Below are 20,715 nucleotides of genomic sequence, written 5' to 3' on the forward strand. Positions count from 1 at the left end.
TTTGTCCATAATGCTTTATTTGTCCTCCAATTTGTTGTCTCAGCAGCCACTCCCATGGCTGCCCCGCCCATCCCAGCTCCCGCCCTTTAAAAACAAAACAAAGCAAAACAAAACAAAGCAAGCCCTGACTCACTGGCTCTCACTGCCCCACACTGCCCTAAGACTGCTGCAGAAGCTGGTGAGGCCAGGGGGTTTTGTTTGTTTTTTTTCCTTAAAGGGCCCAGAGCTGGGGCAGGCAAGGCAGCCATGGAGGGCTGGCAGGGGGGTGTGGGAGCTCATGACAGATGGCCCCATGCAGCCTAGGGCAGTGGGAAGCAGCAGGGATCACCCCTCCCCACCCCCGGGCAGCAGCTGGTGGGTAGGGAATTTTTTTAAAGGGCCAGGACCTGGGGTGGGCGGGGCAGCCATGGGGTGGGGCTGGGGGAGCAGGCAGAGGATAGAGCCTGCCGGGGGTCCTCCAGCCCTCCTCCCCCACCCCCTACTTACCAGCTCAAAGTCTGGGTCCAGCTCCTTGCTGCAGTGGGTGGGGACTGCCCGAATCACCGAAGCTTTCCAAATCTTTTCCAGATTGATTCAGAGAGCTTCGAAAAAATTTGAACCTTTTAATTGGTTCCCTGATTTGATTTGGATTTGGAGATTTGGCCACTGAATTGGGCCGAATCTCCTCTGAATTGAATCAGCACCTGAAGCTTCACACAGCCCTAGATGGCAGCACTGTGGAGAACGTTCTAGGAGAGTTGGTGGATCATAGACTCGATATGAGCCTATAGTGTGACACAGCTGTACAAATGTGTTTTTGGGGTGTATCTATAGGAGCAAAAGGTTTAAGAAACAGGAGGTTCTAGTGCCTCTTCACTTGGCACTGGTTAGGCCTTATCTAGAATATTGTGGGATGATTTGGGCTCCACACTTTGAAAAAAGAGATAGAGACATTACAGTGGGTCCAGAGGCAGGCAACAAATATGATAAAGAGCCTGAAAGTTGAAAAAAATGTTCAGCTTGCAGAAAAAATGATCAAGAGAAGATATAAGATCATAAGAAAGTAGGGCTGAAAGGGACTTCACATGTTCATCTAGTGCAACCGTCTACTCAAGACAGGTTCATCCCAAACTAGGCCATCCCACCCAGGTGTCTGTCTAATCTGTTCTCGAAAACTTCCAAGAGTGGAGATTCCACCGTCTCTCTAGGTAGCCTGTTCCAATTGCTGACCACTCTCATAGTCAGAAAGTATTTCCTAAACTACAGCCCTAATTGTTCCTGCTGAAGCTTGAGGCCATTTCTCCTAATCCTATCCCTTGCAGCCACATAGAAAAGTCCATCTCCATCCTCTCTGTAATTGCCCTTCAGGTATTTGAAGACTGTTATCAAATCCACTAAATCTTCTCTTTGCCAGACTAAATAATCCTTGCTCTTTCAGCTTTTCCTCATATATCCTGTCACCCAGGCCCTTAATCATTTTTGTTGCCCTTCACTGGACTCTTTCCAATCTGTTGGCATCCTTCTTGAAATGCAGGGCTCAAAACTGAACACAGTAGTCCAGGGGAGGCCTCATCAATCCTGAATACAGTGGAAGAATCACTTCCCTCAATGTGCAAGTGATACATCTATTAATACAACTCAGAGCGCATCTATACATGAAAATCATTCAGGAGCAACCTATTCTCAAGTAAACTACTTGAGAGTAAGCTCTCCTGGGCACTAGTGCAAGGATGCAGGATCAGATTTGCTGCTCTTAGCAGCAGGTTGCTCCTACTCCCTGCAGCCCTGCAACAGGCCTCTTCAACAGCCAGCCAGGCTAGGGTTACCATATATCCGTGTTTTCCTGGACATGTCCTCTTTTTTGGCCCCCTCTGCTACATCCAGGAGGGTTTTTAAATTAAAAGCAAAATGTCCAGGTTTTTTGCCGTTCCTCTGTCCTCCTGGGCCAGTTGTTTGCAACTGGAAGCAGCAAGCAAGGTGATTGGCTGTTGGGGGTCACATGCCCCTGACAGCCATTCACCTTGCAGGAGAGCAGAGGAACAACAAAAAGCAGCCAGGGGCAGGGAGGGAGGGGCAGAGAGTAAGAAAGCAACGCAAGCGATGCTTGAGCAGCAGGGCTGGGAGGCAGGGGGCTGCCGGTTGGGAGTGATAGGCACCGGCAGGGTTTAGGGGGGCAGGGGCCACAGGTCAGGGTGAGAAGCACTGCCTGAGCTCCTGGGGGACTGCAGGTCACGGGTGAGGGGAACCGGCAAGGCTAGGGGGCAGGAGGCTGCAGGTCAGGAGTGAGGGGCACTGGCAGGTCTGGGAGGGGTGCAGGGGTCTGTGGGTCTGGAGTGAGGGGCACTGGAAGGGGGGCAGGGTCTGCAAGTTGGGAGTGAGGGGCACCGCCAGGGCTGGGTAAGTGGCAGGGGGCTGCAGATTAGGCGTGAGGGGCACAGGGGGATGGGATGGGTGACTGCAGATTGGGCGTCCAGGGCACTTGCAGCACCAGGGGGTGTGGGGTGAGGGGCAGGGTACTGCTGTTTGGGAATAAGGGGCACTTGTAGTGCTGGGGTCAGTGGGTCTGGAGTGAGGGGCAGCAGCAGGGCTGTGGGGGGTGGCTTGTCAGTGAGGGACAACAGAATGGACAGGGGCAGGGCACTGGCATGTCACTGCCCCCCCCAATCATATTCCTGTCCCCACCCCCCACTCTCCATGACAGATGTCCTCTTTTTTGGATCTGGAAATATTGTAACCCTAAACTAGGGTCCCCCTGGGTGTTAGCCCAGGGGCCAGGAAATCGCTGTCTCCTAGCAGGGGCTGGGCCATTGCTCCCTGACCTGGGAGGTGCCTGCTGCAAAGGCAAGCTCTGCCACCAGAACCCAGGTGAGGACAATGTCCCTCTGCCCTGGCAGCAGGGAGTTCCCAGCCCCCACTCCGCAACTGCAGGAATGAGGCTGGAAAATAAAGATCTAGCCTGGGCCCGGTTACCACAGGACTTGGGCTGAGAGATGAGGATCTCCCAGTGCCAGCCCCGTGACTGTGGGGCTAGGGCTGGGAGATAAGGATCTCCCACACCTGGCCCCATGATCACAGATCAGGGGCTGGAAGCTCCCTGCTGCCAAGCAGGGGGACATTGTCCCAGCTCAGGCTCCAGTGGCGGAGCCTGCCCGGGCAATAAGCAGCTCCCTGGGACAGAAAGCAATCTCTCGCCCCTGCTGCTTGGGAGCACAGTTGCTCCGGGTCACACATCTATACATGTGCTACTGCACAGTTACTAATCACAAGTAAATTTGCTACTTGCATTTACAGGTAGCAAGTTTACTTGTGATTAGAGCTAATTATTGCACAATAAGCATCTGCACATGTAGATGCTGACTCTTAGTGCACAGTAATTAGCTGTACTGCACAGTAAAGTGTCTCGTGTATATGTTCCCAGTATGATGTTGGCCTTTTTTGTAACAAGAGCACATTACTAACTCAAATTCAGTTTACGGTCAACTGGAACTCCCAGGTCCTTCTCTGAAGTACTGCAGCCTATCCAGTTATTCCCTAGTCTCTTTTTGTATATGCAATTATTCTAAGTACAGGATTTTGCAACTGTCTTTGTTGAATCTCATCTGATTCATTGTAGACCTTTTTTTTCCTGAAGTGTTTGCAATTCCACACAACTTGGTGTCATCCACAAATCTGTGAAGCATGAACTCAATTCCATTGTCCAAATCATTAATGAAGATATTAAACAATACCTGACCCAGGAAAGAGCAGTTATCATGTACCTGAAGGGCTGTCAAAAAAAAGAGTGAGAGCACCTTTTCTCTCTTGCTGCGGAGAGCAGGACATGGACCAATGGCTTGAAGTTTCAGCACGATAGGTATGGATTGGCTATCAGGAAAAACTTCACTGTAACAGTGAGGAACAGACTGCCCAGGGAAATTGTGGAATCTCAATCACTGGAGGTAGTGAAGAATAGACTAGATAACCACTGGTCAGGAATGATCTGGGAGTAGCTACACCTGAAGTGCTCTGTAAAGAGCAACAGTTGGAAGATCTAGAGCCCCACTCCCCTACCTGCCCGTGCCTTGCTGGGAGTTAATGAGAAGACCTCTGTAGTCTAAAGCAGATGTACATTGGAGATGACCATACTCAGTGGCAGGAGGATGAAACAAACCCCTTTAGCTAGCTTAGTTAGGAAGGAAGTTAATGGAACTCTTCTCTGAACACTCCCTTTCTTAAAAAACAATTCCTAAGTAGCAAAAAAAATGTATCAGGGACTGGGAATGGCTTTCCCTAGAATTTGCAGGACCACTTCTTATTACACTAGATACCACTTATGTAAACTTTAAGGGTACCTACACACATGCCTGATGCTTGCTCTAACGCATGCTACTTAGCACATGTTGGAGCAGAATTGATTAACTGAGTCTGCTGGCATCCTGTGTATTCAGCATCCCTGTGCTTCAAAAGGGTAACAGGGGTGCTTTAACTAAAGCTTGTTGAAGGAGCTGTAGCTAAAGTGCCCCCCACCAACATTTTGAAGCCAGAGATGCTAAATACATGAGATGCTGTGAGTGCTTTAATTATAGGAGTTCCCAAGAACCACTCTAATTAAAGTGCCCACCTCCCACCCCACCCCAGAGCATGTGTAAAGATGCACTAAGACAGGGGTTGTCAACTGGGGTTCCACGTCCAGCTGCCAGAGGTACTTTGATTAAAAAAGGTTGAAAACCCCTGCCCTAAGATACTTTGGTAAACAGAAGCCAGATTATGGAAATGCATTAGCCAGCCAGAGCTCAATAAGAAAGTTGCAGGGATGGTATTGCTCTTTAAACCTTCCACTGCTCTCCTGGATTACAGCCATGCAGCTCATAAATGCAAGAATTTCAATTTTAGGAGCAACAACTATGATAACCTAGTCTGACAGCCCATGTCAAACAAACCAGAAATTTGATCCCATGATTCCTGTATTGACACAACTCCAGCAGCTGAGCTGGAGCAGATCTTTTAGATAGAAAAGTTCACTCTTGATTTAGAGGCTCCAGGTGATGGGCATTAATTATAAAGCTCTCAGAGTGTCTGCTGAAAGATTCTGTGGTAATGAAAAGATTTATTATTGCTTTCAGGAATCCAACTTCTGGAGCTGGCTGTGTGGCAGCAATTTAAGTATCTACCAGACCAACTTGCCTCTATGAATGTCAGCATTCAGAGGCACAGTCAGTCTGGCAGACACCTGGGGCTTTGTTACACCTTACACTGTGAGCCATACAAACAGCGATGGGTATTAGTGCTAGCTTGAGTTTGGAACAGTCACACTTCACGCCAGCAGGGGTCTGAAGGACTGAACGGTAACCCGCCGCTCTTATTCCAGGCTCCCCCAGTTTCCCTATAACTCTGGGACTCCACCCTGCCTCTCAGGATGTCATAGAATCAAACAGGGGTGACACGTAGGGGGTACATGCGGGTGCACGTGCACCCCCTGTGCGTGGTGGTGCACGCCCTGCAAAAAGGTACCATTGACACTGTCAGCAGCGCCTGTGGGCGGTCGCCGCCCACCACCCCGCTGCTGGTCCACAATCGCCCCTGGCCGCTGCTGCCGGTGGTGCCTACGGGTAGTCGCTGACCACTGGTCAGCACTTGCCACGTCCCCCCCCCGGCTGCTGACAGTGCTGGTGGCATTTGCAGGAGCTCCCCACTCACCGCTGCTGGGCTCCTGCTACCACTGGCACAGCTGTGCCCCCCCACCCGCCGGGGGCACACGCTGTTCATGGAATCAGAGAAAATTAGGGTTGGCAGGGACCTCAGGAGGCCATCTAGTCCAGTAGTCCTCAACCTTTTTTGTACCAGGACCAATTTGTAAACACTAATGGCCAATCACGACCCAGTGCCCCTCACTCCCAGCCCACTGCCCCCTGTCCCCAGGTCCCAGCCCCATAGTGTGTAGGGCAGGAAGTGGGTGTGTGGGGCACAGTGGGGTTTGTGTGGGGCAAAGGGGGCCCCTGGCAGCCCCTTGAAGGCTGGAACTCTGCCAGTCTGTGAGGGAAAAGCCATGGTTTCGCATGTCTTTCTCCTTTAAAGAAGAATCCCTTTTGAAAGTTTGTTCACTACCCTTTCATATATTCTTGCAACCCACTTTTGGGTTGTGACCCACGGGTTGAAAAATGCTGATATAGACCAGCCCCCTGCTCAGAACAGGACCATCTCTCCCACTAGATCATTCCAGCCAGGGCTTTTGTCAAGCAAGGCTTTAAAAACCGCCAAGGATAGAAATTCCACTACCTCTCTAGGTGTTCCATTCCAGTGCTTCACCACCCTCCTAGTGAGAGAGTTTTTCCCTAATATCCAACCTAAACTTCCCTTGCTGCAACCTGAGATGGTTGCTCCTTGTTCTGTCATCAGCCACCACTGAGAACAGTCCAGCTCCATCCTCTTTGCAACCCCCCTTCAGGTGGCTGAAGGCTGCTTTCAAATCCCCCCATCTTCTCTTGTGTAAACTAAATAAGCCCAGTTCCCTCAGCCTCTCCTCAGAAGTCATGTGTTCCAATCCCCTATTTTCCACTTACCTTGCCTCCCTCTGCCACTGAAGCATTATTTACTTATGGCTGCTAAGCTATCTATCCCAGGGAATTAGGCAGGAAAGGGTTCACCTACCTGTCTGGCTGCTGCTGTTGCCAGGGTGCTGCTTGCCTGGCCCAGAAAGCAGCAATGGTGTCAGCTGGATGGGCAGGCTAACATTTCCCTGCCTGCACCATGGGACAGACAGCACAGGTGGGTGGTGGAGGGGGGGCAGCAGGGAGGAGGAGAAGGCAAGTGGGGGCAGGGATCTGGGGTGAATAGGGTGGGGGAGGGGGGAGAAGTGGGCCTGACCTGGGCCAGTAGGTGAGGGTGGAGCGTTTACACCAAGGCAGTAGTTTTCAACCTTTTTTCATGTGCAGACCCCTAAAAATTTGGAACGGAGTTGTGGACCCATTTGAATTGTAAGCTTAGGTATTCACATACTTTTGATTGGTCACAGTTACCTTTTGTGGACCCCTTAGTCATAGTCAGTAGACCCCCAGAGGTCAGCAGACCACAGGTCAAAAATCACTGCACTTAAGTTTAGCCTAGCCTGGCTGCATCTTAGTGCAAGAGGAGCTTGGTAGAAGGGATCAGAGAGAATTGTCTCCTGGAGGACATCATGTTGAGCTGCATGATGATGAGTGCTGAAAACCAGGTGCTAATGTGCAGACCAGTTTCAGCTGCTAATGTGCAGACAGTCTAGGGGTTCAGAGCTCCAGGAGCCACCCAAAATTACCATGTAACAAGGCCCTTAAACTGTGCTTAAATTAAAACCATAGTACTGCAGAGGCAATGTCTGGTTAAAAACAGACATCTGGTTTGTCCTGGGTCTAATGATCTCCAGCTTTGATTCACATCAAAAGGAAGGCAGGGGGGTAGGAGAGCATTTACATATGCAGCTTGAATGACAATTAACTTTGATTAGCTGCAATTGTCCTGGGAAAAAAAGTGTTATGTTGGGAAATTCAGCAGTACTTCAGAAGTATTTAAAGTGGGACAAAGAGCTTTTAAGATTTAGATCCCAGAATAAAAGACTTGGTCACAGGAGAAACCTATGTCTGTCTTTAGCCTCTGATACCTCCACATCATCCTCACTTTGCAGGTAGTACTATGGTCTCATTTATCCTGGAGATGTTTTCTAATATGGCTTTTACCAGTTCCCAAAGGAAATAATCTATTCCAACAAACAGACTTTTTGCTGGTGTAACTGGGGCTTTTGCTACTAGAAAAATGTGAGACGTGACATTCCTAGCTCCCATTATTATCCCAGCTGTAGGGCTAAAGAGACTTCATTGTGAATAATCCCTAGTACAGTGGAGTCTAATCTAAAATTTGGACTGGGGTTTCTAAATGCCACAAATCATAACTGAGGTCCTGAAAGGTGAAGTGACCTCCCCAGAAGTACAGAATGAGCTTATGGCAGAGAAACAGAACCCTGATTTCCTGGCCCCACAGTGTTGCTCTATAATCAGCACGAATAGCTGGGGATCAATAAACACAGAGCAGGCCTCCCGAACCCAGTATTTTACCTAGTACAACAGCAGCGATGGTGAAAAGGACGAAAGCATTTCTCCTGAGAAAGCCCTTGGCATGGTCCTTAGTGATAGTAGACACCCGTTTCTTGGCCCGTGCTGTCCGCTTCTGCACTGCCTTTTGGAAGTGCTGAATCCAGCCCTCACTGCTGTGCTGCTTGGTGGAGTCCTCATTCAGGAATAGGCTGTTCACGTGGCCCTGCTGTTCACTCATAATCACCTTAAGCACCAGATCCAGGAAACACGACTCTTGGGAAACTGGGAAAGGAGAAGCAGAGGAGAAAAAATGAGATAAACTGACACATTTTCTCAACTTTGATAACATGCCCCTGGCCCCTGTGTAATTCTAAGTTCTAAGACTGGAAAACTGCTCTAGAACTGAACGGAGCTAAATTAGAAAGACACTGCGTCTAAGGAGCTGCCAGGGCTCCAAGTGATTTTGATTCAGACCCTGACTAAAAAGCTACAATACTATCACTTCTCCCAAGAAGCAGTGGGCTCATGCAGCAACAACACCTCAGCAAAGAAACTAAGTTCTGGATTGGGGGAGAGAAGAAGCTTGATACTAGATGGAAATGTTCACTCATTTTTAGGAGAATCTGCCAGTTTGGATAATGAGAATCCACCTGAATTAAATTCAACTGTAAGCAAACTGTTCTATAACTTCACAAATAAACCAAACTTCTTAAATTTGCCTGAAGAGGAACTGTAAGTTTTTCTGCAGAAACGAGGTCTTCTGAATACATTAAGACACACTTTTTATTCGCATGCTTTCGTTCTAGCTCCATGACTTTTGTATTCTTGACTTCACAATGGCCCAGGTTCAATAGGAACAGTGGAGTGTATCCACTCAGACTGTTCTATAGCCTGATGGTTAGGGCACTCTGATAAGCTGGAGATGTGTGTCTGAATCTCTTCAGGCTGAAGAGGTCCTGGAATAGAAGTCTCCCACTTTGTGGATGAGTAGATCACTGGGTAAAAAATGGATACCACCCCCTGCTGAGTTTCTGAGCAAAAGTGGCTCTGTTTTGTACACTGAATTCAGTTTTGCCATGAGCTCTCCCTTCTCAAGAAACCATTGCTTGATGCTTGCCCATCCAGTTATTGCCCATCTCCAACCTCCCCTTTTTGCAGAATGTCTTTGAATGGGTGGTAAGCCAACAGCTCCAGGTAGATATGAATTCCACTGGTTTCCATTAGCCTTGTCAGTCTGGTTTTAGTTCTGGATAGAGCACAGAGACTGCAGTAATGGCATTGGCTGATGACCTTCATCTGAAGATCAGCAGTGCAATTTGTGCCCTGCTGATCTTACTCAGTCTTTCAGTGGCCTTCGATACAGTTGAACATCGGGTGCTGATAAAGAATATATACGACTGCATAGTCACACGGCTGTTCTAAATTGGTTCCGCCTTTTACTAAAGGGGAAGCCCCAGAGAATGGTGAGGGTAATCACCTCTACCTTTCCTGTGGGATCCTATGGGGTCTTGTTGCCCCTCATAATCAGTTTGTATATGTGACCCCTGGGAGAGACAGTCTGGAGTTTTGGCATAGGATGCCATCAGCATGTTAATGAAACCTCTCTCCTTCTCATCTGACCTTGGTCTCTCAGCCTTAGTCCTTTTCAAGTGCCTGGCAGCACCAAATGTGGGTGAACCAGATGAAACTGAATCCAACAAGACAGAGGTGATGATGATTATAACAGTTTGACTTGATGGGGGGATTGGAACACCTATCATTGAGGAGGTTCAGCCTTCCCTTGTCACTCAGGTTCACAGGCTTAGGATGCTCCTGATTCCCACACTGCACTTGGATCTTTAGGTGGCAGCAGCTGCTAGGATCACCTTCCAACAGCTCCATCTGGTTAGGAGGCTGTGACCCTTTCTGTCAGATTCAGATCTGGCCACCATTAGACATGCCTTTGTCAACTCAAGGCTAGACTATTGTATTTTAATAATTGGAAGCTTTATGCCTAAATTTAACTATTCTGCTTTCCATTCTTGGACATGAAGGACCTAATTCCTTAATACTGTGTCACACTGTGCAGTCAGGTACACCAGAGCAATGAGAGAGAAACCACTGTCATTCTGTTGTGGGAATATTTTGCATATCCTTTGCACAGATGTTAAAGGCTCCATAAGGTGCAGGATAATGGAGAGACAGTTAGGAGCACCTCTCTTTTTTAACAGTCTCCCTGAGCTCTCCATTGCACATCTGTCCTAAGACTTAGTTTGAATGAAGTTTATGGAAGTTAAACACATAAGCTTCAGGTTTATCAAAAAATGTTCTTAGGTTTCATTTCTTTCACCTACATCAGTGCATCTGGAATCTCACATTTGCTCTTCTGTTACACAGTCCCAACTCTTATCTGTTAACGGAGTAGACTTTCACTCTGGCAAAGCTTCCAGTTTGTGTCCTTTCTGCTACTCCTCACATGGGAAACAAATGAAAAATTCATCCAAGTTGTGTCTGTGCTCACAATACCATTCAGTAGCATTGTGAATTCTGTTTCATGTGCTCCAGGGCCTTACATTACTTATTGATCTCTTAGCTATAACTTGTGGCATATGATATTTCCAGATGCCAGGCAAGAGTGGTTGGTAACAACAGCAAACCTTGATGTGTTGCTATATCTGCCTTCCCTTGTCTTGTTCACAAATGGCTTCATTAACTTTTTTTAAAGGAATATAGGACTGAAGGGAATCAGTCATTGAGTCTAGTCCCCTGTAATACATGAAACCATGTCATATAGTCCCTTCCATTAACTGACCAAACTCCACCTTAGAAGTAGTTACCTTTCTTGACTTTTTCAAAGGCTGTTCCAGAACTTAACTTCTCTGAACATTAGAAACCTATTCTAATTTTTTCTAATTGTTTATACCTTCAATGATGAGGAGGCACTTTGACAAACAGGGATTTTAGTGAATAATATTCTGCAACAGGAGAGTTGTTAAACTTCTGAAGTAGGCAATTTTAGAAACAGCAGTGTCAATGACATCATTGAGCAGATACCCCTTCTTTGCAACGGGCATCACAGAATACTTTCTGAGGCCATCTTGATATGGAAGCATACAGTTCCTCTCTTATTTTTGAAGCATAGGTGAAAGGTGCCAGGCTGAACTCTAGGGAGTGAGGTCGTAAATCAGGATTGTCAAAAATATGGCCATATCATCCAGTCCCCAGTGCTGCCTGTGGTCTCAGAGTGACCCGTAGGCAGCATGCAAAGTATGCTGAATGGCCATGCAAAGGTCTGTGGAGTGACTGCCACATGCAGCACAACCCCAGAGCAGCCAAATGCAGCTCCTGACCACTCTGGGACAGTATTGCACAGCCCTGTGAAGGGGTGGGGGGAGCTCCGAGTTGATGTGGCAAAACCCCATGGTGGCAGCTCTGGGGCCATGCGGTGACAGTCCTGCGGTGACCATCAGGACCAGAATGGGGGGCCAATCTGTGGGTCTGGCCTGAACCGTGGACTGGCCCCGTATCATTCGTGTGCCCTGTGGGGCTGAATGAGTTTGACACCCCTGTCCTAAATTCATGGCTGGTTAATTGCGGACTGGAGTTCCCACATGCCTGCCAACATGATCTGGGGAGACCAGTTTCAAAAGATTTGTCCACACCATAACAGTGGCCTAGCCCAGGTACGACAGGCCCCTGCTATACCCACTTGGGCTGACAGGGGTACTCAAACCTGGACATTGTTGCCCATAAAGGGTCTAAAAATAAAACTGTTTACTGACTATAGTTTACAGAATATATATTTTAGTGATGTTAAAAGCTAGGTTAAATTAAAATCAGGGTAGGCTTGAAAGTCTAAATAATAAAGGCAAAAGTATTAATAATTAGGCTTTGTTATATGAAGTAAAAGTAGAGAAAAGTTATTAAAACACAGGGAAGTTCATAACTCATTTGGGGTTTCTTGACAAATGACAAAAATAGAGCTGATCAATTTTAAGCAGAGCACTGTAACGACGTTGGGCTCCCAAGGGCGGCCATGAAACCCCCGGTGGCTCCACAACCGTGCCCCGCTCCACCCCTAGGGTGCCTTCCCATCTTGCCCACACCTTGATGGTATTATAATAAATAGGGAGGCTGTCTACAGGCCTTTGCATGGCCTAAGCCCACCTGGACCCTGCCAGCCTCTGCCTGTGCCCAGGCCCCTCACCAGACTTGGCTGGGTCTCACTCCATAACTGTGCCACTGGAGGGCACCACAAGCCTTAAGGATTAATTGTGTGGCACCAAGTTGTCCTCTACACCACGCTCCTTTAGCATAGTTAGGTATTTACTATGGTGTCGGCTGTGGGTGTTACAATAATATTGTTCCCTTTGTTGGGGCTTCGGCCTCCTTGGCCTTGGCCCCTTACTATAGTTAGGTCTTCTTGCTTGAACCCACTGTATTGGACCTGGCTCTGAGGCACTTACTCTCGCTTGTCCTTTCTGGTCACTGGGCCCATGGCCCATCTGGTGGGCCCCTGGCCCTTTGTGGCTGCACTGCTCTCTGGTGCTGGGCCCCTGGCTCCCATCTCTCACTGTGCCCCTCTCAGGTGCTGGGCCCCTAGCCCTGTCACCTTGCACTCTCTGCCCACTTCCAGCTCAATACTGCTTAAGCCTTGAGCCTGCTTCTGGCCCCTAGCACACTCTGCCTAGCCTGCAGAGCTCCCAGGCTGGGCTCCTTTCATCTTGCAGCAACAGGGAGCCCCACGGCTCTCTGTTATACACCTTCCCTGCTTATCTTCAGCAGATAAGCAAAGGGAGGGCATGGGGTGCCCAGCAGCTGCCTGGTGCCCCCTAATCTTCATCTCAGGCCAGTGGGCACAGATTTCCCCATCTCTTGTTGAGGGTTTCTATTGACATAGGTCCCAGGATACCTGTCTTGTGATCTCCGGGGCATTCTGACAACTCCAAGGCTTCAGGGACCTCCCATCTCTAATCCTACTGCCCCAGGGAATTTCCTGATCATTCCATCTGCTCCCCCTGCTGAAAGTCCCCCTTCTGAGGTCCAAAAAGTCTATGGCCTCTACTATTTTCAGGGCAGTCGCTTTGTCTTTACAGTTGACCATACCTCAGCCACTGGGTCTGAGTCTCTGTACAGCAATACAAATGTAATATTCTTGGTTTCTCAAGTGGTCTTTGATAGTCCACTAGGAAACCCACTCAGGGAGGTTATTCATGAACACCTTTCTGCCCCTCAGAACCATTTCGATCTTGAGCCACCATCCCTTACCTCCCAGGCTGGTGTCGGGTTGACGTCTCCTACCCTGGTCTGTACTGGCTCTCTGCTCATTTGTAGGCCTGGTGGGTGATCTCCGTGCAGCCTGTGTCTCTGTCCCTGGTTCTTGCACAGGCTGCCATATTCCACTTGTAGCCAGCAGGACCTCTGGCACCCTTTGCACTCCTCTAGTCCCCCTGCCCACCCAGGTATGGCTGTGCCCTGGGTTCTTCTGTGCCCCAGGATATTTTCCCCTACAAAAGTCTTTCTGTCTGCATCCTGGAAGTGCTATCTACCTCCTCCTACTTAAGGAAGTGTGTCTGCAGCATGGCCATATATCATACTCATTACAAGTAGATCCACATGCTCACTGTCCATGAATTTCTCCATAGAAGCCCTCACCCCACATACTTTCAAGGGGTTTACCTAGACTTCCTGGGGTTGGGTAGCTCACCCTTTGGTGGACTTTCTTTTTCTTCTGGTCTGAGTCTGGAGTCCTCAAAGTAAGTTTGGCCCCCACCTGGGCCTGGGCAGGAGGACCTTCTTCCCCCTCTGGAACCTATTTGGTCTTCTCTGGGGCCTTCTCCTAGTGCTCTGGTGGCTTTGCAACTCCTCTTTGGGGTGGATCGATCTCTCCCCAGGCCACTGTTGTGCCAAAGACTCCCACTGCCCTCTCCTCTTCAAGCCACCCTTTTGGTTGAGGCTGCACCTGAGGTCAAGTGCCTGAGGTCTTCCTGCCTCTATTTATCCCAGCTTCAAGCACTTCCCATGGCCTTCCCCGACAGGTGTGGGTTTGTGGGAGCACCTCTGTCTCTGGGTCCTCTTGAGGGTCTTGATCCTCTGTCTTGCAGTCAGGGCTCTCATTCCCTTTCTGCTTTGCTGCTCTGGCCTCCTCATACCAGTGCCCTTTACCAGCTCTTTCCTCAGGTCCTTTATGTCCTGCTTGCTTGCAGGTGCCTGTTCTCCCAGCTGTGATGCAAGACCCCTCAACTCCTACATAACTTCTTTTTTAAGTTGGAGGACTGCAGTCTCACACTTCTGCCTCTCCAGGCCCAGCTCTTTGCTCAATTTCTGGTTCCCACTGATGAGCTCAGCATTGACTTTCTGGAGCTCAGTGAACTGCTTCTCATAGCTGGCCCTTTCCACCTGCAAGCTGTCTGTCTGCACTGAGTTTCAACTAACTCCCGGTAAGCTCTCAAAAGGGCTTCTTGGCAGGCTGTTTGCTCACCCTGTCTATGCCTGTCTATACTCAGGTATGCCATAGGCATCAGCTCCTGCACTAGGGCTTGGACACTAACAAGGTCTTCTTGTAACGTAGACAAGAGCTGCTCATTCTCTACGTACTTTCCTTGCCAGTCCTACATGTCCTGCTGCATGCTGATCTCTATTTTGCACCTCTGCTTCTTCAGGGCTGCCATCTTGGCCTGCTGCACTTTCCCCCTCTCCTGGGCTGTCAGAGCCTTCATTCACTGGGGCAGAGACCATCCCCCCAGCTTGAGCGGCAACAGCACCCACCCTATCTTGGACTGCTTGCAACTGCCTCCTGCTCTTGGCTCTTTTCTGCCTTGGCCACTATCATTTGCCTTATTTCCTTATTTGCTGCTGTTGCGGCTGCCAGTAGGTATCTCAATTCTTTGCTTTTACTCTCCTTACTCCTGGTCAGCATCTGCTGCTTCAGGGAAGTTCACCTCTGCTTCAGTTTGCTTGTGGCCTTGGTGCTTCACCTCCAGTTCCCATTGCAGGTGGTCTGCTTGTCCACCCACCTCATCTGCAAAAAGTTGTGTCTTTAATAGTTCATGCTCTAATGTATCTACGTGATCAGCCTCCAACAGTGCCTTACTCTTGCCACTCAGGGAGCTCCAACCCCTGGACAGATAGGTGCTCCGACAGTCTCTGCTGCACCACTATCCATGCTTGTTGGGTTTCATACTCTGCAGCTGGAGTTTGCCAATCTCTTCTTTCACATGCTGGAACATCTGCACTATTTGCTTCAGTAAATCTTGGCTAGCCACAATCTGGATTCCAGCTGGTTAAGCTGCTAGGGAGCTACCTCTCTGATCTGCTCCTCCCATTCCTGGGCCTGCTCAGTCACAGAAATCTGTTGCTTGATTAATGCCTGCACTAGCCACTCCATCTCTGCAGCCATCTCTGCTTTCTATACCTCCCCCCAGTCTCAGTGCTGGGTAAGGAGCATTATCTGTATTCTGTCTGGCCTTACTTGACCTATGTGTTCCCTCACTTTCTGGCATGGCCAACTCTGCCAGCCAGCGCACCAGTGTAACAAGGTCAGGGTCCCAGGGGTGGCCATGATGCCACCTGGTGGCTCAGTCGTGCCCCACTCCACCCCTAGGGCACCTTCCCATCTAGCCTGCCTTGATGGTATTATAATAAATAAGCAAGGTGCCCATGGGCCTTTGTGTGGCCTCAGTCCACCTGGACCCCGCCAGCCTCTGCCTGTGCCCAGGCCCCTCGCCAGGCTTCACTGGTACTTAGGCCCCTCACGGGGCCTCACTCTGTAACTGTGCCACTGGAGGGCACCTCAAGCCTTAAGGGCTAGTTGCGTGGCTCCAAAGCCTTCCCTACACCATGCCCCATGCCTCGCAGGTGTTACAATAACATTGTTCCCTTTGTTGGGGCTTTGGCCTCCTCAGCCTCTGCCCCTTTACTATAGCAAGGCCTTCTAGCCTGAGCTCACTGTATCAGGCCTCTGGCCCCTGTCTCTCACTGTGCCCCTCTCAGATGCCAGGCCCCTAGCCTGTCTCTCATTCTGCCCCTCTTACGTGCTGGGCCCCTTGCCCCTGTCTCTCACTCTGCCTCTCTTGGGCACCAAGTCCCTGGTCCCTGTCTTTCACTGCACATTGCACCTCTCTTGGGTGCCAGGCCCCTAGCCCCTGTCTCCCTGCCGCCTTGCACTCTGCCCACTTTGGGCTCAATACTGCTTGAGCCTTGAGCCTGCCCCTGGCCCCTGTAGCTGCTGTGCTCTGCCTAGCCTGCAGATCTCCCTGGCTGGGCTGCTTTTATCTTACAGCTTGGAGCCCCAAGCTCTCTGTTACAAGCATGTTTTAAGCAAATATTTGAAAGGGTGCCATAAAGAAAAGACAGAACACCTGCCTACAGGGGGCAAGACACAAAGCAATGATTTTAAATTGTGGCAAAGAAGATTTGTCTTAGATGTCAGAAAAACTTCCTTACTGTTAGAACAATAAGGTATTAGTGTAGGCTGCTCAGAGAAGTTGTGGAATGTCCTTTGTTGGAGGTTTTTAAGAGGAGGCTAGATAAGCATTGGGCAGAAATGATTTAGAAACAGCAATTCTGTGTTTGTGCAAGGGGTTGGACCAAATGATCCCTGAGGCCCCTTTCAACCCTATGGGCGTTTTTACATGTGGTGTCGGATGTAGCACCAGGCACTTTATTAGGGAGCCACGTTAACTAAAAGTGCCCCCAAGTTACATGTATCAGCGTCCCTGTGCATCTCCGCGCTGAAAAAATATTTGCAGAGTGCTTTGAACTAAAGCTCATTGAATACATTTTATTTCAAAGTGCTCTGCCACCATTTTTTCAGTGTGGAGATGCGCAGCAACACTGATACATGTGATGTGAAAGGCTGCTGGAGCACATCAACTTCCATGCTCCAGCAGATTTGATTGAGTCTGCTCTCACGTGCTGGATTTCCAGCGTGTTGGAGCAGGCTCTGCACACGTGTATAGGGGCACTATAACTCTGTATCATTTTTTTTATCTAGGTGAAATTTTTAAAAACTTTTTATCACTCAGGCACACTCATGGTGCTCAGGAGAGGTTAAGGAAGACTACAAAAGGGCCAGTGTGGTGCCAATCTTTAAGAAGGGGAGGAGGGAGGATCTGGGAGACTACAGGTCAGTTGATTTGACCTTGACACTGGGTAAAATTTTGGAAAAAATTATCAAGAAGTCCATTTGTGAGAGACTGGCAGAAGACATGATGCTGAAGGATAGCCAACATGGTTTTGTTGCGGGCAGGTTGTGTCTGACCAACCTCATCTCCTATGGTCAAGCAATGAACCGCTTAGATGTGGGAGACACAGTTGATGTCATATACTTATTGGGGGATTGTGGGCTGGCAGAGTCCACAGTCAGGTGGGTTGGGAATAAGGGGTTGAACCCAGAGAGTGTTAGTGGACAGGTCTGTATCATCTTGGCAGGAGGTGGCCAGTGGTGTCCCGCAGAGTTTGGTTCTGTGCTGTTCAACATCTTTATCAACATTTTAGATGAGGATGTGGAAAGCATACTGGTCAAGTTTGTGGATGATACTAACTTATGGGGAAAAGCAGTCATGCTATGGGATAGGATGCGGATCCAAGCAGGGACAAGCTGGAAAGGTGGGTGGAGCAGAACTGGATGCAGTTAAATGTAAAGTGCTTCAACCAGGGAGAAATAACTGGAGACACAAATATAGGTTAGGAGGAGATGTCCTGGCTACCACAATGGCTGAAAGGGACCTCAGGGTTACGCTTGATCACAAGATGAACAAGACAAAGCTGTAGTCAACAGAGCTAATAGGATACTGGGATGCATTAGCCGATGTGTCATGAGCAGGGCTAAGGAAGTGATACTTCCTCTCTACTCAGCATTAGTGAGATCCCAGCTGAAGTACTGTGTCCAGTTCTGGGTGCCGCAATTCAAAAAAGATGTGGAGAATCTTGAAAGGGTCCAGAGAAGAGACACAAGAATGATTAAGGGCCTAGAGGACAAACCTTATGAGGAATGATGAAGGGATCTGAGACTGTTCAGCCTGGGGAAGAGAAGACTAAGGAGGAACTTGGTGGCCATCTGTAAGTATGTAAGGGGTGATTATTGGGAACTGGGGAAAAAAACTGTTCATTATGGTGTCCAAGGAAAGGACAAGGAGCAATAGCCATAAACCGTTAGAGGATGTTTTCAGGTTGGATGTAAGGAAGAACTTATTTATGGTAAGGATGACCACAATCTGGAATAGATTTCCCAAGGAGGTGGTGCAGTCCCCAGCCTTGGAAGTCTTCAAGGGGAGACTGGCCAGACTCCTTGCTGGGATCATTTGATCTCAGCAGTATTCCTGCCAAGAGCAGGGGGGTTGGACTCGATCTTTTGAGGTCCCTTTCAGCCCTTAATTTCTGTGATCCTGATGCATGCTTTATGCCTGTTGATGTATACTAACTTAGGCCAAATAGAAATAGGAATAAGAATAAAATAGTAAAAAAGAGGTGATATTTTGTGACAGAGCTTTTGACTTGAAGGCCTCTTGGTATGTTATTGAATTTCATTCTTATCTGTTGACTTCCTGAATTATCTAACAAGACATGGAAGACTGTGCAGTTAAGTGCGGTATTCTTCTTTAGTTTTGCTATAACCATATACACATTCTAACTTAGCATGAGAAGTTATCTTATAAAGAATCCTGAGATTTTTTTTTGTTTTTAGCATTGATGTTTTAAGTCTTTAAGAATCCAAAAACAAAAAGTTTCATCTGAGCAAATTCTATCCAAGCCCAATAAGATAGCAGTAATTTAAATATTCAATTCAAAGCAAAGGGAAAAATAATTGAACTGGCTACAAAATAAGCGTGCAAGGCCAATTCTTGTTCATCCCCAGGGGCTGCTCTCAAGCATGCCAGGGTGCATCTACACATGCATTAATATGCTTTAGTTAATGCACATTAAATCTAGTACCTCCAAGCACTTTTACACATGCTTCAGGGGTTGGGGGGTGGTGCTTTAATCAGAGCAGCTCTGACAGCCACTCTAATTAAAGAGCTACAGTGTCTTGTGTGTTAGCATCCTCACGCTTCAAAATGGTGGGGGGGGAAGGAGGGCTTGAATTAAAGCTTGTTCGATGAGCTTTAGTTCAAGCACCCCCACCACCATTGTGAAGCGCAGGGATGCTGATACATGAGATGCAGGAGGCTGTTGGAGCATGGTAATTACTATACTCCAGAAGACTCGATTCACTGAGTCTGCTCCAACGCACTGTAATTACTGCACGTTGGAGCAGGCTCCGTGCTCATTCACAGGTACCCTCTATTGTGAGGTAGTAGGAAAATGTGCATTAGCTTGTCTAAATGTGCATTAACTAAAGAACATGGTTTTAAAGTGAAGCTTAATGTGCATTAGCCTATTTTAATGTGCAATAACTAAAAAGCACTTCTTAGTGACTCTTTAATGTGCATTAAAATAGGCTAAGGCGCATTAAAGTGTACGTATAGATGCACCTCCAGAGACCAAATGCCTGAGAGTGTCCTCAAAAGGATATTAAACAGCTTTAATAATGAAATTCCAAGTTTAGAGCAGGCCCACAGGCCTGAATAAGTGGGAAGTGGGCAAGACATGTGGGGCCCCATCCTGGTTGGGACACACTGCCACCACAGAGTAAACAAGCTTTAAGTGAGATAATAATACTCAGCCCTGATAGAACATCTTTCATCTAGGGACACCTGGGCACTTTCAAATGGGCAGTCAGCAGTATTATATCCATTTGCTCAGAAGGAAGCAGGGACACAGGGACAGTAATGAACTTCCCCAGGGTCGCACAATGACTCTGCTGGGCATGAACACCGCATGCCACTGGAGGCCGGGGGGGGCACGGTGATCTCCTGCAGGCAGCGGCGGGGCTGGAGGGGAGGGATGGTGAGCAGCAACTGCCTGCAGGCACCACTGGCAGTGTTGGCGGTGCTTTTTTGCAGGGGGTGCACTGCCATGCTCAGGGGGTGCACGTGTACCCCCTATATGTCGCCAGTGCTGCCGGGAATAGAATCCAGGAAGCCTGATGCTGTGTTTGGCACTCACATTGCCCCTACAACAACCACGATTGTTTCACGTATTTTAGTAACATTTCTCCATTAGAAACTAAACCAAGCATAATTCATTGAACAGAGGCTGCTTATGGCCCATGAAAAGGTTATAGAGGACCTGGTTCTGATCTGTTCTACAGTTAGAGAGGCAAACACAATCAGAGGAATGTGACCCAGAATCCTTGTTTTATAGAACAGCTTGTGCCAACTCACTGCTGTCATGTTTCTTGCCCTCCTTACTGACTTCTCCCTCTGTGTATTTGGCAACATAGCAACTTCCCTTACACTACACATAGGAAGTTCAGTGCAACTGACAGGAGTCCATGTAAATAGTTCCATAGTTAGTAGGGTTGGAAGGGACCTGAGCAGATCATTTAGTCCGACCCCCTGCCATGACAGGAAAGACTACTGGGGTCAAATGAACCCAGCAAGGTGTTCATCTAGCCTTCTTTTAAAGACCCCCAGGGTAGGAGCTAGCACCACTTTGCTTGGAAGTTGGTTCCAGATCCTAGCTGCCCTGACCGTGAAGTCCTGATGTCTAGCCTGAATCTACCCTCTGCCAGCTTGTGACCGTTATTTCTAGTCACTCCTGGTAGTGCCCGGGGGAACAGGGACTCCCCCAATGCCTGCTGGTCCCCCCTGACTAGTTTGCAACAGGCCAC

At 48.5% G+C, this 20,715-nt stretch overlaps 1 protein-coding gene across 1 annotated transcript in view; it reads right to left on the minus strand.

Annotated features, from left to right (window-relative positions):
• Positions 1 to 20,715, minus strand: part of LOC109294749 (excitatory amino acid transporter 1-like) — a 128,444-nt gene that overhangs the window by 67,217 nt on the left and 40,512 nt on the right. The window contains exon 2 of the mRNA XM_019513203.1: positions 8,043 to 8,303. Within this exon, the coding sequence (XP_019368748.1) occupies positions 8,043 to 8,259 (217 nt within the window). The 5' untranslated portion in view covers positions 8,260 to 8,303. The remainder of the gene's footprint in view (positions 1 to 8,042; positions 8,304 to 20,715) is intronic.

The sequence above is a fragment of the Gavialis gangeticus genome, unplaced genomic scaffold, assembly GCF_001723915.1.
Source record: "Gavialis gangeticus isolate Ggan-Ray unplaced genomic scaffold, GavGan_comp1, whole genome shotgun sequence".
Taxonomy (NCBI): domain Eukaryota; kingdom Metazoa; phylum Chordata; order Crocodylia; family Gavialidae; genus Gavialis; species Gavialis gangeticus.